The sequence below is a fragment of the Dermacentor silvarum genome, chromosome 2 (assembly GCF_013339745.2).
Source record: "Dermacentor silvarum isolate Dsil-2018 chromosome 2, BIME_Dsil_1.4, whole genome shotgun sequence".
Taxonomy (NCBI): Eukaryota; Metazoa; Arthropoda; class Arachnida; order Ixodida; family Ixodidae; genus Dermacentor; species Dermacentor silvarum.
In genome coordinates, this window is record NC_051155.1 from 162,984,358 (window position 1) to 163,010,411 (window position 26,054).

Sequence of the window (26,054 nt, forward strand, 5' to 3'; positions counted from 1 at the left end):
TTATCTAACACAGTAAAGAGTCGCGAACCATGTGATAGCAGTGATACGGCGAATACGCAAACACTGTACACGGTGAAATTGTGCAATCAAGGTGCAATCGTTTGATACCAGTGGCAAGGACTGTGATCGTTGTGAATAAGATTGGCATTCGTCTTGGGCGAATTTATTACTGAAGTTACAGCTTTAGGCTTCTCGAGCTTTTCACAAATCTCTCGTGTTGAACTTTACGAAGGCTTTTCTTTGTTGCCGCGTGCCGCCTTTTTTGACGAGGCAGCGTCGTCTACAAGTGGCTACAGCTCAGACTTTTGACTGCGGTTTTGTCTATTGGCTATGGCCAAGGTCGACGCCCGCCAGAAACGAAACGGGAGAGCTGATCATGGATGTCGGAAGCGTGCAGTCGGTGCTAGCTCAAAATCCATGCCGGGAAAAGCAAGTGGAGACGATATTGACAGCAATGGGTCATGTAAGTGCAGCGGGAATGTTTCCAAATTTGTTTCTAACGCTGGTTTTATTGCAGCCGCTCGGCGGACCCTGCCAATGCATCTTTGTCTACGGCCACGCGTCCACCGGCAAGACGCGCACTGTGCACAGTATCATGAAAACACTGAACGTGAGTGAGTGTGTCCGTCACTTGCAACGATCCAGATTTTGTGATGAATCGCGTGGGGAAATGCACAGAAACGAGTGACGAATTTGTGCGTGATTACAGCTTGAGCTAGAGCTCTACAGCAGACGGGGAAAGTGAAGGCACTTCGCCCTGGCTGCAGTCGTGTTACCAAACTGCCAGTATTTTTTCTTTCATCGCTACTATTTTGCCGGCAACCGGCACCGTAAACCGTGTGGAATCACTGAAAAAGCTGCCTGCAAAAGCTACGATGCAAGGCAATTAAGCAGCTGGGAAAAAGTTTTATCAAGCAAATAAAAACGTTGACATGAACAGTGTGCGGAGTTTCTTTTCTGAGAATACTTGAGCAGCAGTAACAAGTCTGTTAAGATGTAAACAATGCAAGCTCTGCAGAAATGGGAATGTGGGATCTGCAAGGACGATTCAGACATATATAGCTCTGTCATCTACGTGCGACTGGTGCTTATCGTGGTATCATTTTCCGTGTATACATCTGAGGAAGCAGCCGAAAGGAAAAGTCTGACACTATTCCAGCTGTGAAGAACGGATTGTCTTGGAGTTTCTGTGCCGTCTTTTATCTTTTGTGTGCGAGTGCTAAATAAGGTGTAATAACCCATTTTGGGTCGAATTTTCATGTGAATTGCTGTCTTCGTGGTGGGGATCATTCTTTAGAGATACATAGTAAAGTACAATTTATGCTAACTTAAGGGGATCATAGCACAGAACACAGGTCAAGCGTTGGCTGGCAGTAACATTTGAAGGCGGTATTCATCCACTGTTGTGCATAAAAGTACAGTCAACATTAATTCATGTCAGACTTAAACAAGGCAAGAAATTCCATTATCTTGAACATTGAAGATAAAAATGAAATGTCGGCATTTCATTTCTCTGTCCTATTGTGCCAGCCCCCCACCCCCCTCACCCTCTGCCCTAATCTGTCTGCGAGGCCACAAGTTTCCGGTGAAATATGTGACAGTATAGCGATCAATATGACAGTTTGTCTAGGTAAATTACTCACAGGGGACCCTCATCATGAGAGGGAAATTTAGAGTAGAATAAAATTGGGTTGGAGTGCATACGGTAGGCATTACCAAATCCTGACTGGGAGCTTACCACCGTCGTTGAAAAGAAAAGTACAATCATTGCATTATATCGGTGCTAATGTATAGGGCAGAAACTTGGAGGTTAACAAAGGAGCTCGAGCACAAGTTAAGGACTGCACAAAGAGCGATGAGCAATGGAACGAAAAATGTTAGGCCTAACATTAAGAGACAGGAAGAGAGAGGTGTGGATCAGAGAACAAACGGCGATAGCCGATATTCTAGTTGACATTAAGTGGAAAAAATGGAGCTGGGCAGGCCATGTAATCTGTAGGTTGGATAACCGGTGGACTATTAGAGTTACAGAATGGATACCAAGAGAAGGGAAGTGAAGTCGAGGACGGCGGAGAAACTAGGTGGGGTGATGAAGTTAGGAAATTTGCAGGCGCAAGTTCGAATCGGCTAGCGCAAGATGGGGGAGTAATTGGAGATCGCAGGGAGAGGCCTTCGTCCTGCAATGGACATGAATATAGGCTGGTGATGATGATGATAGCGGAAGCCACTAGTTGTCAAGTGAGGCCCTTTCTAAACCCATTCTGCCAGTTACCGACTTCCTCCCCTCGTCAGAATACATGTTTCTGTTGCGTGGACCTTTATCAATATATAGCAAAACTACATAGTGATGTACTGTGACACAAGAAATACACATCAATAATGAAATCTTTCTACAATTTACATCGGTTACAATGCTGTCATTCATTTTCTTTGGAGTGCTCTGCAGGTTATCTTCCACTCTGTCTACTCTTAAGGCTGCCAGCATAATAAGTGTGACCCGTTAATGCCAGCAGTTTGGTCTGTCTACAAATTATCAGAGTTGCTATGACGGCCATGAGCATTGCTTTTTTTTTATAGTATTCTATCGCCAAACTTCCACACGGTATACTATGCCGGCTGCCAGCAAACTCAACGTGGTCTGCTGTGCTGGTTGCTGGCAGTATAGTAGGGCTGCAAAAAAAAATGCTGGCAGTTTAGTAACATGACTGCAGCCAGCCAATGGGGGTGAAGTGTAGGCAACAATCCACACAGCCTGCTTTGCTGGCAAAATAGACAGTTCCATGTACTTATGTCACTCGGGCTGCATGAACTGTTATTAATGGCTGTTGTGATGGAGCTTGCCGAGGCTCTCGTGCAATTTAATGGGGCCCATTTGCATTGAATGATCGTTTCAGCCAGGTATAAAATGATGGAATTGTGTTGCTGCTGGGGTGAGTAAGCCACTCTGTTTAGCAGAGGGGGCTTTTTGTCTTCAGGAATTAGCTTAACGTGTTCAGCGAATATGCACATGTGACAAGTGTAACACTGCATTAGAAGTATTGACTTGCCATTGATTGTAAGCCAGCTTCCTGGTTGGCACAGAGCAGTGATGTCATGTGATATATGTAAAGGTGTGGTGTCGCTCCTGGTGCAGTTGCGGCATGCCTTTGTAAGTGGCCTGGAGGCTTACACTCCCCGGCTGCTGTTTGGGGCTGCACTGAGCCAGCTGTTTGGGAGTACTGATGCCTGTGACAACTTGTGCGACTTTGTGAGACACCTTGCAGAAGGGTTGCCTGAAACACTCCCTGCTTACATTGTGAGTCTGTGCTTTCTCTTGCTGAATATCTTGATAAGGCATGCTGTTTCGCAGTCAAGTCCTTGGTCTTCTGTCAAAGAAGGGATTGAGCAAAAAAGGAGCTTAAGATTATGAATTGCTGTGCAAAAAAAAAAAAAAAAATACAGCATGCAATTCTAGCCAGAGCACCTTGCTTTATGCTACCTTAAAGGCAGATTAAGACCTCTAGCAAAATGCTGCAAGGCTGGACCTTTAAGCATATAGATGATAGGTGTGTAGGCAATGAAAATGTTGTTGTAGAATGCCTGGTCATATAACTCAGATAAAATAGCAGAAATTTGTTAAAAGTGCTTTCAAGGACATCAAAGGGCACCTCAAACTGCAATATGGGGATTCAATTTGTTTAGACAGAGAGATGGAAAAGAGGAATTATACAAATGCTACATGAATGGACTAAGCTGGTATCCCCTTGTAGGGATGTGTTGACTTTATTTATTGTGGTTTCAGTATTATCCCATACATAGGTACATTTTGGATATGTAATAAATGTAAGGTTAAAAAAAGGTAGGAAGGTGTTAGTATGAATGAGAGATCATATTGCAGATGAATATCATGGATAAGATTAAGAAGTCAGGTTCGGCAAGTCATGTGATATGTAGAACATGTAATTGATGGCGTATTAGATTAACAGAATGGGGCACAAATGGAAATATAGATGGAGTATTGAGGATTAAAAAAAATTGCAAGCATCTTGTCATTTTCCATGTGTGAGAATGGGGACAAAAGAGAAGGAAGTGCACAGGACAAGCACTGACTCGCACCTAATTGCACTTCCTTTTCTGTTTTCTTCATTTTTAACTTAGCACTGCACAAAACTACAAACTGAAGTACGTACCAACTTTCTTAGTTTTCCATTCTAACTTGCAGGCCTAAGGTGGGTTTTGGAGATATCTGGCCTTTGTCCCACCGTGGACATTAGACTGGCTGGCAATTATAACAGTACAGAAAGGTGTGCGCAAAAGTCGAATGTATGTGGGGTGCAGGAATGTGTTCTTCTCTTTCTCTTTGCCTTTTCATGCCGTATCTTTGAAATAGTGAACCCACACCAGGTATACATAGTTCCAGAAGAATCTGCTCACGAGCTAGTCGGTACATCTTGAATTGTTCAAACTTTGTGCCACGCAATAAAGATGGAGACAAAGCAGAGTCCATGTCATTTCTGTGTTCCTTTGTTGTCTGCGTTTTTATTGAGCTGCACAAACTTTGTACAATTCAAGATACATTGTTAGGCTAGCTGAACTTTTTGCACCTTTTCAGGTTGTGGACCAGGCTGAGAGACTACGCGGCCAAGGTCTGCTGGGGGCACTGGCACGTCTGCGAGAGCTGTCAGGGCGGCCTTTGTGCTGTATACTGATCTCTCGTGTTCCTTGGGAAAAGTTCCGGGAGGCGGGCGTCAGTTCGCCCTACCGCGTCCACTTCCCGCAGTACACTGCTTCGGAGCTCAGCCAGCTGTTGGGTGGTGATACGCTGCTGCCCACTGTACTGGGGGGAACCACTCTCAGCCTGCGGGAACTGCAACATGCTGCAGCTGGCATTGGCATCACCCCTGAAGGTGACGGCAGTGCTTCCTGGCGGAAAGAGGTGGCATCACGCCTCCGCCAGCGTCTCCAGTCTGTCTACCTTCGAGAGAGCAGGTAGGCATTGTGCACAACTCTCTGGCCAGATCTGCTGTTAGGGTAAACGTGCAAGCAGATCATATTTCTCTCTATGGCTACTCTGAAACTACATGTCTTTGTGGCAGAGGAACTGTAGCAAATGTCACTGGTTTCTCTCTCTGCATCAGTTATGCTTTCATAAGCAACTGGAGTGCATCCAACTTGCAAGCCATGCATGTGTGTGCTCCCTGTGAAAGTATACCTCACTGTCAACGATGGTGAAATGCTAGAGCATTCGCCTCATATGTGGGAGATACTGGGTCCGAAATGTGGTGCCGCCGGAAACCCACCAGTTTTTGCTAATGGGTAGAGATGTACCACGACCTGGCGCTCGGTTGTTTATATGGGTTCTCATCTTGAAAGAGGGCCCTATAGAGATTTGCAAGGGCCTCTGGGCACCCCTTGTCCCCACTGCAGCTTTGGCGAAAGAGTCGAGTCTCAGCCTCTTCTGTGGGAGGCAGACGAGTGCTGCCACTGGGTACCTGCCACTAGTATAGGTACAAGCGCGCTTCCGGCCAGGTGCTCAGCAACTAGCGGAGTTCCAGGTGTGTGCAGTATGCGTCCAATGGCACTACTCCACATGCGCTAGGTGAACAGATAAATGAAGATGCTTATTGCAATGGGTTGTCGGCGATAGCTGTGAATGGCGACATGTGACGACCCACAATGAGATTTGCTGGTACTGGAGTGGGAAACCGAGTGCGTGGTGGCATTTTCACGTGACACAGGCCGGCGAGTACTGTGGGGAAGCTTCTGCTGTGGGTGCCTACTGCTCTCAATTACGTGTGCTTTACATCTTTTCGTGTTCTAGGGAATAGAAAACATATCGTACAATCGCAGTTTCGTGCTATACTGAACATTTGCGCCGACAGATTGTTCGTTCCGGGAACATATTAGGCTATAAAAAGAAGCATAACTGTATTGGGTCATCTTTTGCGTTCTCGTTCGCAAACGTTGGTGCCAGAAAATCGTACGAAACGGGATTGCATCAACCAGGTTCTGCTGTAGTAATCTCCATTTTCAAAGATGGCAGTTGCATGCAAGTAAACAACTATGGTCTGGTATCACAGACATCAGTATGCTGCAAGCTTTTAGAGCACATTATAGCAAAACACATTATCAGCTTTCTTGAATCCAATCAGTTACTTTGCACTAACGAGCATGGATATTAGCCCTTTCATGTGCTGTGTACACAATGGTGTACACCAAGATAGTGCATCAACAGCAAACAGCAATGATGAATGAAAGTAATGATATTTAAAACGTGTCGCGTACATCTTGAAACATTTCTGATTGGAATTGTGCTGCAAGTTTGAATAACATATGCGAAACGTTTTAGCAAAAGAGCGGGAAGGTAGAGGGTTGGGTGTTCTTGCTTGGTGTGAGTATGTTGTTGCATGTAGCGGGTTCTCTTCTTTTATTATTTTTCACAATTTCGTGCACCAGGCATAATTTTCAAGTGGCTGGATAAGTGCTTTCCAAGCCTGTTAGACTCGAAATAGTTGATGTTCTCATACCTGACGTTTGTATAGTGAGTTTTCGTGTGGAGTCCACATTCTGTAAACTTTACAAAACTCACTAAGGAATTGAAAATTCTTAATCTATTCTGCAGCCATACGCTTTCTATGATTATGAAGATGCAAGGAATTTGGTGAAAATAAGTTTTCAATCAACAGGATAGAGTGGCGTCTGGAAGGGTTAGAGCAACCTTTGTGTGGTGACACAAATAATAGAAACGCTTCACGATTTTTACTTGGAACATAAATACACAACTGCAAACAGATGTAATAAGTGTGGATTTTAGAAATACATTTGATTAAGTTACTCACCATAAGTTGCTTTTTAAACTCAATAGAATAGGAATAAGTAAAGGAGTATTAAAAAGGGGGAGAGGCTTATTTATCTAGCAGGGCAGTAAGGATTGACTGTTGTACTTCAAGCCCATTGTATGGGCAGTCGGGGGTTCCCCAAGGATCCATGTTTGCATCAATACTGTTTTTGCTGTACGTTAACAACATTCATTCACTTGTCGAAGCAACTGTACAAGTGAAGTGTTTTGTCGATGATTGTTTGATTTATTCCTCAATAACATGTGAAAATGACCAGACATAATTGAACGGATGCTTACAGGCGTTAGGTGAGTGGTGTGCGAAATGGAACATGGGAATAAACCTTCGTAAAACAACATTTATGCATATAAACCCAAGCAAGCGTGAACTTTTCTTCGAGTACCGCATCGGAGATCATGTTGTAGAGAATGCACATTGCTTAAAATGCTTAGGAGTCCGTATTATGCACACATTACAATGGCACTCTCAAGTCTTAACTAACCTCTTTGCTAGTTCTTCCTTCAACACATGCAATTTGCCGCAACGCCAAAAACGTGTGATGCAACTTGTTGCTGTTAGGTTAGCATGCAAAATAACTTATCTTTTAATGAGCTCTCGTAATCAGAGAGGTTATGCATTGTCATCGTCATCAAGCTACGTACGAATATGTTCTGTCACCGTCTCGTGATGGCAGTGTCGATGTTGCTGGCTAGTCTTGTTCTGACTGTTGGCTGCTGTGAACCCTGTGAAGGTGGTTTTGGTTTCGTATCCATTTGCACATTTGCAATCTTTTATTTTTTTAATGCACATAAAAACAGTTAAAAAATTCATTCTGAGCTGCAATTTCCATTTGCAGATATGAGGAAAGTAGACATTTTTGGTGCTAGATTATGTCAGGTGCCATTGTGCTGACCAGTCAAGTTCAAGTTATCCATTGAGGGCCAATTTTAGATTTGAAATAACTAGTTGTGGCCTATAGAAATGTATGGATGCGGGCCAGGACTCTTGGTCTGGATTGAATTATCCGGAGTTGAATTACCGAAAGTCTACTGTATATTTCACATGGGACATCATATTCAGTTTTTACCACATTTTTAGATTGATGCCAATCTTGTCTTACATTTAAATAATGTTCTCGTCCACAAAGTCTTTGTTCTCAGTAAAAGTGATGTGTCGGATGTTTTGGAGAGCCAGGTTATCAGTTTAGCCTCATCTAATCTCTGCCTTTAGTAGTCCTTTAAGCTCTGAAAAGATTACTTCTCTGTAAGCACAGGAGATCCCACAAGCTCACAATTGAAAGTCTGTGTCTGTTCGCACATGTTCCCAGTGGAAGCCAGCAGCCTGTTCGAATCGAGCTGCCATTCCATGCACGGTTCTTATTGCTGGCAGCTTACCTGGCTTCGTACAACCCTCCGGGCACAGACCGCAAGTTCTTTGTCAAGGTGACCACGGGGATGTGCTGGAAGCACCCCTTTATTTTTCTTTGACTCTACAGCACTCTGTAGACAGCTTCGTTTAAATTTTAGCTGCACTATATCTTACTGCCTGGGCTGGCTCTGAAGCACGAGAGAGTGCAGTTCAACCTTGGCTCTCTGTTGCTTTCTCCCACTTTTATTTGCCATGTGTCACAGATTTCAAAGAATTTTCTGAAAAATTCTCAATGTCTGTTTTCAGGACAGAACAGGTGATGCCTGTCCAGGTAATCCCTGATCTTGAGAATAGGCATTTTAGTATTGACAATGTTTATTGATTGTGCTCTGTTTATGGAAGTTCTGAGTTTGTTTGAAAGTGACCTTTTCTGTTCCTTGCTTTTCCATTATTTTTTTTTTTTTTTTCCTAGTGATCATTTACTGATTTGTTTGTCGGCTTGACTTGTTTGCAACACTCACACTGCACAACACAATCTATTCTTTTTTTTGTTTTTACTATTTCTACTCAATTGGAGGGTGCTCATAACATTATCTCGTAAATTACATGAATACATGACTCGATGTGCATGTGGGTCATTTTTTGTGCACACTCCTTTTTGACATTTACCGTATATTAAAAATTCTTGCTAAACAAGTTCAATCATTGTTTGATATGAAGCAACCAACGCCCTGGTACGGTAGCTTACATTATCTTAAGTACATTATTCATATGCTGCGTTTGTGAAACAAAAACCAGCTAGTTTTTTATGCAGTATATAGTATAAAGAATATATGTATTAAATAACCATACAAGATGAGGCCTTCCAATTCCATGCTTAACATGTGCACTGATGCACAGTGGACATTCCTGCTTTCTGGCAGCAATAATGCATGTCTCTCTTATATTGAGGAAACAAACACAAAAGTGGTTGTGCCCCATTGCAGTCAAGTCAGCATGAAGCACACTTAGGCAGGCAGCAATGCTCTGGCCTGCCAATGACTCTCAACACACTATGGGAAAACGGAACACATTCACTGCAGCATGGGTTATAAGTGATTCCACTTGCCGAACATGTCTTATCAGATCTAAATAATGCTGCTTTATGCTGGTGTTGAAAGTCATAGATGCACCGAATGTCGTACACGTAGTCGTGCATTTTGTTCTTGCAAAGAGAGCAAAGAAAGTTCTCCACTCCACATTTGCACTTTCACAGGTAAGCTGGTGACAATTTCTTTCTTAAAGAAAAATAAATTATAGTCCATTTATTCTACAAATATATATTTTTGTGTAGGTGTGTACCTCCCTGTTGACTTTGTTCGTTTTAATTTGTTTTAACTTGGAATTGATGAGGTTATTGCTGTACAGTCGAGCCACGATATATTGAACTTGCAAAAAAACACCTACCAGTTTGATGTAGGCATAATTCGATATAAATGTTTTAAAGAGTTGGACAACATAAAAGCACATACTATTTGTAACAGCACTTTTTTGACAGAATGGACTTACTTTTGGTTTACTGCAGCATGAAATAGGTCTTGAATCTTCTTTTGCTTAAATATTTCATTGCCTGGAACAGCATGCATTTTTCCACATTGTCCAAGGACTCTGAGCAGCTGAGGCTGCAGTCTTTCACATTCGTGCAGAAGCGCCAGTACAGGGCGAGCGCATGCACCGCGTTGGAGCCGGTGGGCACAGAGCCTGAGTTGTCCTTACTGTTCCCTCTACTAGTGTCCTGATTCACGACGTCGCCGATGAACTTCTTGTTCTCAAGCCCTCTAGTGGTCACGGCACCTTCACCTGTGGGCACAAACTTGTTGGATGTTGACTCGTCAATGGCTACTGGAAATGCTGACAACTCGTTCCAAACTTCGTGTAAACCAGTGACAGCTTCATTGCACTCGTCAAAACACTTTTCGCTGTCGTCACTGGGACTATGAAAGCAGTTTTGGATTGTTTCCTCTTTAATGTCAGCCCAAATGCTGTAGTGACATCAGATTTCATTTTTCTCAGCGCTTGACTGGATAATCTTCAACTTCACAGTGAATGGCAGATTGCTTCATGTTAGCCATCACACAAAAATAAAGGCAACGCATGGAAAAACAACTCAAGGAAACGATGGCGCGAATCTCCACAAGCCTCATATGTGCAGGAAAGGAAGCTACAATGATGAGAAACTCTGACTGGCTGTGTGAACAAGCTTTGCAGGGCAGGCCAGGATCATTTTATGTAGGGGGCTGCTCGCACCCGGCACGGTTGCATGTGTAACCGGGCTAAACCACTTCTTCTTTGTGGGGTTTGGGCAGCTACTGGAGGAGTTTTGCGCTGTTTGAAGTTCAATATAGTATTGGTAGTGGCTGCTATGTATTTTTGTTCGATGTGATCGTGGTTTTTGCGACATATTCTCACTGCAACATTACAGTGTGAGAATTTGTTCAATATAAGGGATGTAAACGAGTTTCATATACGGTGTAGACCGCAAAATATGGCGATGTAAATGGGTTTGATGTACGTTAGGTTTGACTGTATATAAGCAAAGTGCACAAAAGAATGTCAGTTCTTATGGGTGAGAAGTAATGATAAATATGTGCATTGAGCAATGTTTGAGGTAGATTGAGTGACTTGCTGTAGAAGGTTTCTGTACCGACATACCTTGCTTGAGTGTACAAGTGCTTCTTGCTTCTTGCGCAGGCACGAGGTCCAGGTACCAAACGGCAGAAAAAGGTGGGCTGATGGCATCGTTTTCTCTTTTTATTAATGCGTTAGCATTCTTAGGGTACTTCCTGGACTATCTGTCTATGTATGTATTTATCTATGTATGTTTGTATCTAACCGTTTTCCCGCCAACCTGGGTCACTGTGTAGTCCATGGTTGAATGGTTAGAGCATCGGGCTGCTGTGCTGAGGAAACTGGGTTCGAAACCAACTGTCAGACCAACTTGAGTTACTGAGTATGTAGCAATCCGTACGTATGTGCCGCTCTTTAACGAAACTCTTTCTCGCCGACATGGGTCACTGTACTATATGCGGGACAGGGTATGTACTGCTCATCAATGAAACTATTTGCCTCGTGACTTGGAGCACTGGGTATCTGCCTATCGATCTGTGCTCGTCTTCAGTGAACTTCTTTGATGCCAACTTGGGTCATTGGGTATGTGCCAGTAGGTGTTTGCCGCTCTACAATGACAAAAAAGATCCTTTGGATTTTTCCAATGCTGGGTGGAATCGAACTTATGTCATATGGTTCCTCAAGGACAGCAGCCTGCATTACAAATGCACTGGGTATGTGCCGTTTTTCAATTAATATCTTCCAACACTTTAGCAACCTGCGTCATGAATGCATTGGGTATGTGCCGCTTTCCAATGAACCTCTCGCCAGCTTGGGTCACTGTATGTGCCACTGAGTGTGCGCCAAGCGAGGGAGCAATTGTCAGAGTTCACACGCTCTAGTAGTCGTTATAAGTGTTTCTCATCTCGGAGGCCGTGTGCAGACCTCTCGGCTGCGCCACCAGATGGCGCAGTGTATTTAGAAAGAAGCGCAAGAGAGGAGCTTGGCGACCGCATTACATGTTTCTCAGTGTTCGCACGCATCGGTGCACCGTGCATTATGGAGGCCACGTGCAGGCTTTGTGGCGGCGGCACTAAATGGTGCCGAGCGTTCTTAGGGAAGCGCGAAAGAGAAGTTCCGCTGCAGTACACGCCTCATACACAACTCGTTTTGACGGCAGTACACTGCCGCTATATTAATTCAATGCTAAACGCACTACCGTTGACTGTCATCGTGAGATGGGTTCTGCCAAATTTTGTTTAAAGTGACCGTATTGTTGCGGAGTTAGACAGGTTTTGATGCTGCGGTCAGTGGTTGAGTGGAGTTACTGCAGAGGTTAATATTAATGAGATGCTTTCTTTGTGGCATCCGCCGGGTTGAGATGCTGCGGTCGGTGGTGGTTGGACCATGGAGAGGGGTGGTTCGAAGAGGAGGACGGCTGTAGGAGAGGTAACGCACAACAATTGGTTGCCCCAACTAATGATGTCATCAGCCCATGGTGGCAGAGCGGAGGCAGCACGTGCACTGAGGACGGCATGGTGCACCAACATTAATTCAGATGCAGCTGTGGAGTGGATATGAAAGCTTTGCTTACACTGATTCCCACAGTACATCGGGATCCGGATGTTGTTCTTAGTCACCGAGTGGAGTTGGTTAACTTCACACCTGTAGAGTAAATACAGTGAATAAGCACTGTAGTACACCCCTACAGTGGTTGTCTTGTAGTTGTGCCTGTTTACCGAGAGAAGGAAAGGACTAATTGGCAAAAGGAGAGATATTTATCGAGGTCCAAGGACCTGCTAGTTCTCGGAAGGCTACAAACTAAGCCAGTCATTCCAGAGCTCATGCACTCATGTGTCAAAATACAACATTTGCCAGCTCTCTGAGGAAGCTGTGTTAAACTTTGACCTGTGCGCTTATACAACTGATGATCGGTAATAGTGGGTGGCCTTGTCAAATCTTCCATGTTTCTGATGCGCTGTTTGTGCTTTAATCTCCTTGTGTAGTTACGTAATGTTAAAATCATTGTTCTAAATTATGTAGTACTAGTAGTATAAAGCTATTTAGTAGCATTTGTTTCATGTTGATCAAAGCCCAGTAGTACCACCAAATTACTCTGGCCACTGATTTCCTAGGAGCATTTTGGTTTTCCTGCAAGAATGTCACTATAATGCTCTTGCAATGAGGTTTAAGACTAGGTGCTGTAGCCAACTAGCTTGTAGCAATAGTATTCATGTAAGATTATGAAGAGATAATCTGAAAACTTTCTTGTGATAAAATTCTGAAGGAGACAGTTCAAGCTCGTAGTTGTTCACATGTCCAGGTTTAAACAGTGCAAATGGCAGCATAGAGCTGACAACAATGACAAGCTTAACAGGCTGAAGCCATTGCTGGATAGCCACCAAATGGCAATTGCCATATAAGGTAGCTAGCCATCCAAGGACCGTCAATCTTTTGTTCCAGAGTTCAATTGATCTCCGATATTTTGCGTCAGGTTTGTTTCTTGTATCTGCTCGCTCCATTGTGTCGGTTGTCATGGCATGTTAGTTATGACGGTGCAAATATTTTCTTTCGAACTAACAAAACGGCTTCTGCATGACAGCTATCATCATTTAGTTTCAGTATTTTTTTTTCATTTATTTTTAATAGTGCAATACATAAAAAACACAGGTGGAGTATTAATACACAAATGAAGGTGCCGAAGTTAGAGCTGTTTGTGGAACTATACAACATACAATGGCCTCTGTCGTGTGTGTGCTCTGATTTAAAAATATTTGTCACTCCGCAGTCCAACCACCTGAGCCAGCACTTGCTGGGTCCCAAGCAATTTCCCCTCAACCGGCTGGTGGCCATTTTCCACGCCATTGTGGATGAACATGTGGCCCCCTCTGCAGTAACCCTTGCCCAGGTGAGTGGGCTGCACTAGCTACATGGCCAACTACAATTAGCTGTATGCACGGACATCAGTAACAGTTTCAGGTGTGTCTCAAATGAAAGCTGTATTGAGTGCTTCATTAATAGAAGTGTCAGCTATACAAGACTTCCAGCTAAACCACTGACTCTTTTGTGCTGAAATTACAGAGGTATGTTTGATACCACCATTGTGGACATTACTTGCCTGTTTCATCCACAATAGTAGTAAATCTGAAGTGTGAATCGTCTGTGGGGATGCCACTCTGAAAATGTCTATTCTACTGCAACGGAACAGTGGCATGGCTGAAGAGATTGCCATATGTTTACTGAGATGAAAGGGAGGCTCAGGCTGTCAATTAAATTAGCATTTTAACGAACTATTACATTAGTTTATGTTTTATCTATAGTAAAAATGGCTGACAGATCATTGTCATACTACAGTGTAGACCGCTTATAACGTAAGTCGCCGGAGTCGCGAATATCCGCACTATAAGTGGTACTGCACTGTAACCAAAACAACTACAGTGTAGACCACTTATAACGTAACCGCTTATAGTGCAGGACTGGATATAGTACGGTCTTTTCAGACTCCCGTTAATTTTTCCATAGAACTCCATGTATACGCATACCATTTACAGTGCAGCCGTGTGAGACGAAGTACCGGTTATAATGCGGCTTCCGCGGGAAAATCGCGCCGACAACGGCGGTAACGAGCACGCTGCTCAACGAGGTGCGCCCACCGATGGAAGAAGAGATCAACGGGGGCGATGCGGAGGAGGAGCATGAGACGTGGAGCGCGAGTCCAAGGGCGATAAAATCGTCGCCGTGCGCCGTATGTGTGAGTGAAAGCACGCGGGGGACGCGCGCCTTCACGGAGAGCAAACGCGATCGACTTCCATCGCGCGATAGGCCGTGGGGGTATGGATGGGAGGGAGGGAGGGGGGGGGGGGGGCGACGCTGGCTACGGCACCAAATGCATATCTTGCAACCGGGCGCAAGGGGAAATTGGCGACGCAATCTCCCACGCGAAAGGAGCAAAGCGGGAAGGAGGGAGAGGGGGGTGGCTTTTACTCTGCCAACAAATGCGTTCGCGCCTGTGCCGGCTGTCGGTGTTGTCGCGCGCACCGTATCTTAAAAGCGATCTCCACACGGCTCTGACCTTTGTATGCGCTGTGCTTACACCGCTCAGTTTCCGTTGAAGCGATAGACTACACGAACCTTCGCTCGCTGCGGCGGCCGCGTTTTGACAGTGTGGTTGTCTGCGGTCATCGAGTCTATTCATGTTTGCTTGTGGGCGTTGACACCACGCTTGTTAATTCAGTCAGTAAGTGAATGTGTCAAGTAAGCGAATGAGTATAAAGTTTATGCAGCCGATAAAACTACTATCCCTACTCTTTATAGCTCTCTACTAATTTGCTATCGCAATTGATGCTTGTGGCATTTTTTAAAAATTATTACTTTGTCTGTTTCATGCGAAGATCGTGGGTACTTGGACATTAACCTTTCAACATTTGTAAATTATAACGGATGCAGAACTCCCATTTGCACGCTTCGATTCTCGAATACGTCCGGCTGCTTGGTCTACATGTTTTGCATACGTGCGGGGCTTGAAAATCGTTTGTTTGGTTATAGTGCGGCACCGCTTATAGTGCAGATATTCACAACTCCGGCGACTTACGTTATAAGCGGTCTACACTGTATTTTATTGCGATAATGGACACTCCAGGTGCATTTCTACCGTCGCTGTCACCATGCTCTAGGTTCTGTATTCGCTTACTAAATAAATTAACAAGCACGGTCTCACGCGTGCACAAGCAAAGTTGAACACATCTCGCTCATTGACCACAGAAACGAACTGTCAAAACACTCGAGTGGCGAAGTGCGGCGAGCGAATTGACCTTCGTGCTATCATGCCTCTCGCAACCATACGCAACCTATCAGCAGCGAAAACACGGCGCACGGCGGACTTTCCCCGTCACAGATTGCTTTCAAGATAGGGCCAATGCGATCGTATCGCCGAAGTGGATCGTCGCAGATTATGTCCTGCTTCGGTCCAGTGAAACCATTCCGCATTGCTTTGCTGGTGAAAATCATCTAGTTTCTGTTTGTGCCAGTCCCGAACGCAAGTTTCGGATTCTCCGAACGCTCGTGATGAGGCCCGATTTCAGTCCGTCTCCGCACACATGATCACTTTTCTTTTAAATGCGGCATTATGATGAACTCGGTACTTCATGCTGATAGAGCAGACGCAGAGAACGTGAAGACAGACTGTAGACTATTGCCTAAGCACGGGTACTGCAGCACATGGAGGAAGCTACGGTAGCTAGGCTCGAGAGCAGCTAGGCTCGGCGCAGGTGCGAGGCGACCATTTTGAAATGCCGACGGCTATATGGTAACGCAGATTTAGGGTTGTACTCGATTCTTTAGCGATTTTTTAGCGAGAAAAATGGGCAAGGATCTTATATGCGTTGCGCTATGACGGCCGGTTTCCTAAAGTCAGCTTCGCCACCGGGTTTCTTAAACTCAGCTTTGCCGCAGTACATTCGTGTTAAAGTATACAAAAAAACCTACGAACACTGCGAAAGGCGGTTTTGGTTTCCTATCTGATTACACCGTGCAGGCAATTTTTGGCTCAATCTTCATGAAAAAAAAAACTACATTAAAATCGGGTTAATACCGTAATCAGACATTGTAAGCTACGGTTATTGCTTGAAAACCTTCCTAGGGCAGGCCAAAAATAGGAGTTTTCAATGGGAGATGACATGTGTTAATGGATTCACTGTCTCCTAAGCTCTGCCAAGGCAGACGCTTCCACTAAAAGGGGTCACTATTGGGGCTCACCATAGAGGAAAGGCACGTGCACCCTGTCTGGTCAAGTTCAAAGACCAATTTTATGATCGAAATAACGAAAGTTTGGGCCCATAGAAATGCATGGGTGCTGGCCAGGACCTTTGGTCAGAATCGAATTAACCGGAGACAAATTAATGGAAGTACATGGAATTCTATGGAGCTTGCCTGGACTGTGCCAGTTAGTTAGAATGATCTAACATTTCAAATTAATGTGGTGTGAATTAGCGAGCTTTTACTATAGCACAAAGTTTCATGGAATATAATAAAAAAACCTATTGCACATAACCTTAATATGTTTATTCAGATCCCTTCAAATCTTTATTGTCGTACTGGCCTCCTGGACATGTAGAATTTTTTGTAAGTGCTGTACGTTCTAGACTAATTTATTCACAAACAGTGCTTTGCTTTGATTTTCCTCGTTAATTGTCAATGAATTAGCTGAATAATTTGTTAAGATTCTTTTTGAGAACTCATTGTTTTGGCATCAAATCAATTCCACAGGTGGAAAGCCTGGTCTCGCTTCGTCTGCTGGTACGAGTGAGTCGGGAAGAACAGCTGAGCACGCCTCGCTACAAGTGTCTTGTTGACCTGGACTTTATTCGTGCTGTGGCAAGGTCTGTACTACTGTGGGACCACATAAAAATTTCAATTGCAATTCTACTGATTGAAGAGATGCTTAGAACTTGAGCATGCATGCTTGCTTTAATTTTCGTCTTGCTTGGTACTGTGATTTTTTTTTTCCGGATGAATTTTTTGGTTGTCGGCGACAACTGTACTACTCAAGGAGAATTTGTATAGATGTGCTGGCTAAATTTACTGTATTTACTCGAATCTAACGCGCACTTTTTAAAAAATAAAACGGGTTCAAAAATTGCGTGCGCGTTAGAATCAAGTACGACCCTACATCTGCGTTACCATGGTAGCCGTTGGCATTTCAAAATGGCCGCCTTGCACGCGCTTCGAGCCCATCTACACTCTAGCCTAGCTGCCGTAGCTTCCTCCATGTGCTGCAGTACGTGTGCTTAGGTCTACGGTCTTCCCATTTTCTGTGTCTGCTCTATCAGCATGAAGCGCCGAGTTCATCATGATGCCGCTTTTAAAAGGAAAGTGATCATGTGGGCGGAGACGGATGGAAATCGGGCCGCATCGCAGGCAGGGGCGGATCCAGGTTTTTTCTGAGGGGGGGTCAGCTTCTGTCGATGATGATGATGATGATAATAGTAGCCTTTCTTATTTACCGAAATTTACCGTTTTTGCTCACAATAAACCCGCGTTTTATACGGCTAGAGCAACACCTGTAGCCTTCCGTGGTGGCTCAGTCAGCTCAGCCGTTGAGCACGAGATCGCGGGATCAAATCCCAGCCGCCGCGGCCGCATTTCGATGGAGGCGAAATGCAAAAACGCCCGTGTTCTTGCGTTGTAGTGCAGGTTAAAGAACCCCAGGTGGTCAAAATTAATCCGGAGCCTTCCACTACGGCGTGCCTCATAATCAGAGCTAGTTTTGGCACGTAAAACCCCAGAAAGAGGAAGAAGACCTGTAGCGAAGCCAGGTATCGGTTTCTCCGAGCTTATAGGAAAAGGACGTTACCCAATACAGCCATGTGCTTGGCGGCTGCGCCTGATAATACAGGGTGTTCAAAACTAAGCTTTATGGTTTTCTTAAAATTAGGCACTGGGAGGCACGCGAAGACCACCTGTGCAAATAAGTTATGTGGCAAGGGGGGCACAAAGTAAGATGATAATTATCGCTGTAAGCAGCCCAATTAACTAAAATTGAACAAGTATTTTTTGTTGACTGCAGTAAGTGGGTATGTTTGTATTGAAAACTTAGAGACAGTCGAGTTTCTACACAGTATCAGTCGGAAGAATTATTCTAGCGTGTCCGTGCTCCGAGATATCCGACTCCAAATTTCAATTGTCGTACTCCGCAGAATAATCGAGTCGACGCGAGAGCGGTTTATGCTTTGCGTTGCTGTGGAAGGGAGGCAGGGAGACTGCCCTCCGGCTTCTCCGCTCGTGCCACTATCTCGGCATGGCAGCTGCCGCCAGCTTTACATGCTGCGCGGTCGCGTGTTACGACAGCGGTTACTCGTTCTTAGATTTTTTTTTTTTCATTTCGCCAGCTGTGAGGGGAAGGTGGACAGTTATTATCTTTGCCAATGCCTCCGCCCCGTTGTCAGACTGAACGCTGCACGCAACAGCCGCGTCACATCAGGAAGAGCTTTGCGCCGATCCTCACTCTCTTGCATGCGTAATCGTGCGAACGACAATTAAAATTTGGAGTTGGATTTCTCGGAGCACAGACACGCTAGAAGAATTCTTCCAAGTGAAACTGTGTAGAAATACGACTGCCTCTAATTTTTCAATACAAACATACACACTTACTGCAGTCAATAAAAAGTTAATTATTCAATTTTGGTTAAATGGACTGCTGACAGCGATAATTATCATTTCACTTTGTGTCCCCCTGGCCAAATAACTTATTTGCACAGGTGGTCTGCATGTGCCTCCCAGTGCATAATTTTAAGAAAGCCATAAAGCTTAATTTTGAACACCCGGTATATCTATAGCCTGTATTGTTTCTTAAAATAAAATTTGGGATGATCTTTTGCAGGTTCTTTATAAATGCGTAAGCACGGGTCCGTCTTTGGAGTTCTGTTGGGACACCTTGATTTCCTTAAGAAGATTCTTTGTGTTCGGCTGAGACACCTTCGTTTGCTTTGGAGGACTAACTCCCGTATTCTCAAACAGCCCTCGACTCAAAGCTCTTACTTCACTCCACCTTGTTGAGCACAGCGCCGCCTCTCGACTGATAAAGACACGACTATTCTCAAGAATTCCGTGAATGATCATGAAGCTCAGTGACCACTTCTGTGGAGGGATGGCGGTGCCATCTTCTCTCTTGAGTCGTGGTGATGTGTTGACTAGAGGAACGTTCTTGAATACGGGCGTAACGCTCCGCTCCAACGCGGCAACCACTACGCTGGTTGTTTACAATATGCGAATCACCGCGTATGAAGACTCACGACGCCACATACAAGAAGAACGATGTGGCGTAGTAGCCGAGAGCGCGAGCCAGCGTCTTCATGTTTTGTTTCCCACGCGACGTCATCCTTTTACACAAGGCGCGCATCGGCTCCCGTTTCTTTAACCACGCGACGCCATCCTAGGCCCACGCGCTGGCATTGGCCGCTGACGTCACGCTCCCCCACTTCGCAGCCGCGGCTCGAGGCTTCGCCCCGCTCCGCGAGAACGCCCACTCAGATAAACGGATCCAGTGGTTTTGAACCTCCTATGCTTAATGTACGACAATAAAACTACGAAGTTACAATGAAAAACTTGTAGCGTACGAACGGTACTGTGCTCGTACTGGATATTGTCAACGTGTAACTGTGATCACAATGAGTGCTACAGTTAAAAAACGTTGCCTATGCATAGCTCTTATAGCTTAGCTGTTAGTTGTTATTATTTATATACTATGAACACTTCAGCGAGAGATCTCTTTCATTAAGCAGGTTGGTCGCGGAACCGATGACAGTCAATGAGGCAACCGTTGACACCCCAAGGGGAAACTAAGTTAATCAGGCGCGAAGGCGCTCGAGCGGACCTCGGCGTGCTTGGCAAAAGGGACGTCCCCTCGTTCATTCGACGCCACCGACGGGACGAGTAAGGCACGGCAGGCGCCAGGAAGTGCAGGTGTTCATGAGAAAAAATAACTACGGCAACTTAATTCGCAACACCATGCACACTCCTACCGAATACAACTAAGCTTGTGAGGGAGCTAGCTTTACTTCTACATGGCTGATACCACTGGTACCCGCCAAAAATACTTCTGAAGAATGCTGGTGGCCATATTTTTTTGTTTTTTGTGACAGGGCCATCCCCCTGTCAGCGAGGGGGCGATGCAGAAATCTGAGGGGGGGGGGGGGGGGTCAGGACATCCGGACATCCCCCTGGATCCGCGCCTGATCGCAGGCGTTGGGAGAATCCGAAACTTGCGTGCGGGACTGGCACAAACAGGAGAGGATTTTCGCCAGCAAAGCTACGCGGAAGGGTTTTAGTGGACCGAAGCAGGATGTATTCTGCGACGATCCACTTCGGCGATACGATCGCCTTGGCTTTATCTTGAAAGCGATCTGCAACGGGGAGAATCGCACTCTTTGTTTTTGCCGCTTTGGTCGTGTTGAAGCGAGAGGCATGCTACCACGAAGGTCAATTTGCTCGCCACGCTTCGTCACTTCAGCGTTTTGAAAGCGAGTTTCCGCTGTCAACGAGCGAGACGTGTTCATGTTTGCTTGTGCACGCGTGACACTGTGCTTGTTAATTTATTTAGTAAGCGAATGTTCGCAAGTTTATACGGCCGATAAAACTGCTATCCTTACTTCGTATATCGGTCTACTAATTTGCTATCTTAATTGATGCTTCGCCTTTCGGGCAAAACTTTTTTATTCATCACAACTTTAGTGCATCGGGAGTAAATCTTTGTTTTTCCTAATGAGAGAAAGTTGGATTTCTGTATGAAAGCATGAGGTGCGCGGTACTGTAAAGGATTTTTTTTTGGTCACGGGAAACGGGTGTGCGTTACAATCGAGGGCGCGTTAGAATCGAGTAAATACGGTATTCACTAATTTTGGTGACATCACTGCATAGTAGACTTCTTTCAATGCCAACGTCTCTCGGAAACTATGTTTTGGAACGCGGAGGCACACAGGGCACTTGCGGTGCAGGTTTGTGGACGGAGCTTGCACTGAATTCTTAGGTTGACACTGAGTATAGTAGAAGCAGTATGCTGCTAAACCTGATTATATGAAACAAGGATACAGTGAAACCTCGATATAACGAAGTATTTAACTCTATAACTTGTCCATAGAACACCATGTATTTAGAAGCTCAATATAATGAAGTGTGTTTATACACAATTTCAATATGACAAATTTCACTGCCGCTGCAAATTTCTCATTCAAATTTGCTTTTTTCGATTGCCCAATAACTCGAAAAGTTTTGTGGCTCCTCCTGTGCAGCAAAAATCCATCAGTGACTGTACTTATTTGCATAAAAGGGCAAATTTCAATATAAAGAAGTTTCAATAAATGAAGCAAATTGCCAATTTTACGAACTTTGTTATAGGGGTTTAACTGTATATAGAGGAATCTCGTTGATACAGTCTTCATGGGAATCGAAAAATAAAAGTATGTAGTTGAACTCCACCATAACAAAATTGGCGGGGAAACCGAAAAATTTTGTTATCACGAAATAACAGTACTAATAAGGAAATGGATCAAAACGAAAATTTAATGCCAAAATTCAGTTAGCTTGCCATGTCGACCCTTGCCATGTACTTACTTAGCAAACGCATAGATTTTCCTTCGCAACGCAACAAGTACAGTTAAACCTTGTTACTATGAACACCCCATTAACCAACTGTTAAAAAATACCGTGCTGACTTCTTATAGATTCAATGTAAAACTATTTCATTACTACGAACTTCAGAATACCCAAATTTTCAGAATAACGATCATTATGTTAACATTTAAGTATTAGTACTAACTAATACAGTTAAACCTGGACATAACGAAATTGACAAATTCCCGAAAAACTTCGTTATAAAGAGGATTTCGTTATATGCAGATTCGGCACAAAAATTCAAAAAAGAAACGTTTACCATATGTACTATCGCTCAAGATTTACTTCCAATACACTAAAGTTGCGATGAACAAAAAAGTCCCAGTTTCGCCCGAAAGGCGAAGCATCGATTGCGACAGCAAATTAGCAGACAGCTATACGAAGTAAGGATAATACAGTCAAATCTCATTAATACGTACCCGCCTAATGCGTCATTGCAGTTTAAACGTAGTCGCGAAGATTCCCCCACCCAGCCCGTATTGAACTCCATGTATTGGCTGACCACTTAAGCCGTAGTCGCTCATTGCCCACCCAACGGTTAGTGCGTACTATTTTTCTTGTTCGATACGCACAGGCACAAAATCAGCAAAATCTCATGTGCGCAGACGTTCAATTCTCGAGTTGCGATGCCCGGACAACAGTCGCCAGCAATAGTGAACTTACAACATGGCCACCATGACGTATTTCCGGCTCGTACAGCTGTTGCCAATTGCCGCGCACAAAAGCATGGCCTTCAAGATGAGTTCCCGGTAACGCGGAGAAGCTGGCGGTAGGGAGTGCGAATTCGCTGTCGCCGTCGGAATAGTAACCGCGCAGGAGCACATTTTATTGCGAAGCACATTTGTGCCGTCACCGTGGACATCGCTTTGAGGTTCCGTGTAAAGTTCAAACACGGCAACATCGTCGCCGCGCGCCGTACGCTGTGTGTGCGAGTGAAAACTTTGGGGGGGTCAGCCGACTAAATCTCGTGAGCGCGAGGGTGAGGGGGGGGGGGGTGCGGAAGCGCGCTTTCGCGCCAGGCACAGCGGGGGAGGCGAGGAAATGAGACGTTTACTTCGGCAGCGTATCTTGAAAGCGATCTGCGATGTGGCAAAAGTGTGCGGCCGCGTGGGCTTATCTTCAGAGCGAACTGCAGACAAGGTGATTACGTTTCTTCGTCGAAGCACTCATCCTTGGAATGTCACACCACGTACTGGATGTGGGGACGCGTGTTGCTTCCCACAAGCGCGAGGCGTCGGAAACGAAGCGCGAGCGACACGATGACATCATAGCGTCGTATAGTGTCGCCTAGTGTCAGGTTAGTGAAGTGAAACACAGACATTTGCGCAGTAACCAAAGAGTGGCGCTGCTAGCGCGTTAAAAAAAAATGTTTTATTTTTTTTCCTTTGGCGACATCAACAGGAAAAGGAGAGTGCTGGCTTGGCGGGCTAGGCCAGCTGCAGCAAGTGGCGGGATCAGGTTTGAATGAAGGGAGGGGGAAAGGTCACACCTGCGGCGGCAAGATTGCCGGGTCGAGGGATGTAGGCCCACCTCACGCACGCACGCACATGTGCGCTCGCTCTCGCCTCGCAGTCACCGTGAATTCGAGCGCGCCAGGCCCGACGCCGCCGTTTCGCATTCCTTCGCGGCAGAGAAGGTGCTTCCAGTTGCTGCTCGCGCAAAAATGACACAATTTGGGGCGAAATCTCTAGGTTGTCGGCGGGGAAAATTCGTTATTTCGAGGGGGTCTCCCACTGCCACTTCGTTACGTAGAGGTCTCAAATACATGTGCTTCTATGGAGTAACGGTGGGGTATAGAAAAACTTCGTTATATCCAGGAATTCGTTATATGGAGGTTCGTTATAAGCAGGTTTAACTGTATTCCGAATCTTAGATTTTCGTGTATCCTTCACGGCAGCCAAAACAGCAGGCTAGCAAAAGACAAGGCGCAGAGAGCGGATGCCGCAGCGCATGGGTCCGGAAAGCCCGAGACGACAGCGCCCAAGATAAAAAAGCAAGAAGAAAAAGAAAAATGCGGGTGTGAACTTTTTAAGTCTATTGCGGAGGCGACGACGCATCAGGTTTTGTGAGCACATGCTCTGCCCAGAAAAGTGTCGTTTTTGTCAGCTAAAATGGTGGCACCCACGCATGCGCAATTTGGTGGTACTTTATGCAATTTAAGTGTGAAGCAAGGGGATTTGAGCTCATTTTGGAGTGTGCTGACCTTGCACGAGTTGATATTGTGTGGGGAAACGTCCCGTGAATTTTCGTTGTTGCGGGATTGCAGTTTAGCAACATTTTTTTGTTGAGAGGTACGAAATGCATTGAATCATATGGGTGTTCGCCGGGGATACGAAAATATTTCTTTGTCGCGAGAATTTCGTAGTTGTGGCATTTCGTTATCGCGGATTTCGACTGTAATCTGAAAATAGTATTATCTGAAGCAAACTCCAAAAAGTATTAAAATAGGCTTACTCAGTGACAAACTCAATAGCGAAGGTTTGTGTGGCATCACTCAAAGCCACATGAACCGCAGCCTTTATTCAGCAATGTTGAAATACCTTGTCTGTTTGCACTGAACTTTCTTCTTTTCAATGTCCATAAAGTTCTTATGGTAGTTAAAAATTGAAGCCGCCGTTTCCTCACTTAACTGAGCAGTGGTGCACCACCAGTTGGTGTGCCTGCACTACTGCAGCAGCATTTTATCGCCGGCGGCGTGCCCCATGCATTCTTTCTTCTAGTGTACAGCCGTGAGAAAAAGTATATGGACCAGGGATTGCGCGAAAAAAATGTTTTCTTCAACTGCGTGCGAATGAAACTTGAAATTGGGGACTGCAGTCCAAACTTGGCATTGCGAACTTTCCAGTGTGCTCGTCAATTTCAGTTTATGCGTGTTAATTGCGAAGAAATTCAGTTTTTTTTCGGCGGCCCTGTGGTCCATATATTTTTTCTCACGGGTGCACATGTGTTCTTTCTTCACTGCACTTAACACATTCATGGGTTGTTGGAATGTTATTCAAGTTATTACACTGGAATATAAAGCTATGAGCTTTAGAAATACCAGTTAAAGCCCACTTCTGCAGTCGTTTTTAAATTTCAGGGGAAAACGCGATCCCAATAACAGTATGAAAACACATTGCTTTTATGGGACCTTGGCCGGGAAAAGAAAAGAAAACGTATTATCCCAGAAAATGTATTATGCAAAATTGTATCAGCGATTCTATACCCTTAAAAATAAAACTCATGTTGATAAGTTTCATGTACTGAACTGTCGATATGTTGAACTATTTTCAATCCCCTTGGAACGAGTAAACGTCGTCGATACAATCCCATAAATCTCATGTTAATAAGTTTCGTGTACTGAACTGTCGATATGTTGAACTGTTTTCAATCCCCTTGGAATTAGTAGAACCTCGTTGATACGATCCCTTTACATATGATTTCCCGGCGCCAACATTCGCGATTGAGAACACAAAAAATTACCCAACGCAGTTATGCTTATTTTTTACCAGTTCATGCATTCTCGGAAAACACCATCTTTTGGCACCAACTTTCAGTACATTGTTAAATTATGATTGTATGATACGTTTTCTGGCCTTTAGATCCCACGAAGCAAGAAAAGGTGCGAGGTGCACGTGATCAAGAACAGTAGCCGCACACTGCAGCAGCTTCCCCGCAATACTTGCCCACCCATCTGTTATGAAAACGCTTGTGAAAGTATTTTCATCTGGTATATGCTCGGTATTAGCTAAGTCAGTGTTCAGCTCACCAGTGGAATGCTTATACCATTGCATCATAAGTGGAGCTTTTGAATGCTTGATGTAATTAGGGCCTTGTACTATAACTTAACATGAGTTGGTAATTTCTTTGCAGGACAGTTGCATTCGACATTTTGGGGCACCTGAATGACTTTGCCTGCTGAAAATTCACCAGTCAACATAGCAGCTCAAGTTCAAGAAGAGGCCAACGTGCCACAAGCTGCTCAGTGCTTCGGTGGTGTTTTCACTGACAAAACTGCATTTCTGCTCACCTACACATGTACAGCACATAGTACCATCCACTTCTTTCAAGATTTTTCGTCCGGTGTTTAATGTGAAATCTTCTTTCATTTTCAGAAATGAACACTTTTGTTTCGTG

General features: G+C 44.7%; 1 protein-coding gene across 1 annotated transcript; it reads left to right on the top strand.

Annotated features, from left to right (window-relative positions):
* Positions 1 to 273: 273 nt before the first annotated feature.
* LOC119442003 (origin recognition complex subunit 5) lies at positions 274 to 26,054 on the top strand. Its single transcript, XM_037706700.2, has 9 exons — positions 274 to 463; positions 518 to 610; positions 3,134 to 3,295; positions 4,592 to 4,968; positions 8,146 to 8,260; positions 10,917 to 10,949; positions 13,561 to 13,680; positions 17,037 to 17,149; positions 25,791 to 26,054. Exons 1-9 carry the CDS (start codon positions 377 to 379, stop codon positions 25,837 to 25,839), a joined length of 1,149 nt encoding a protein of 382 aa, XP_037562628.1. The 5' UTR covers positions 274 to 376; the 3' UTR covers positions 25,840 to 26,054.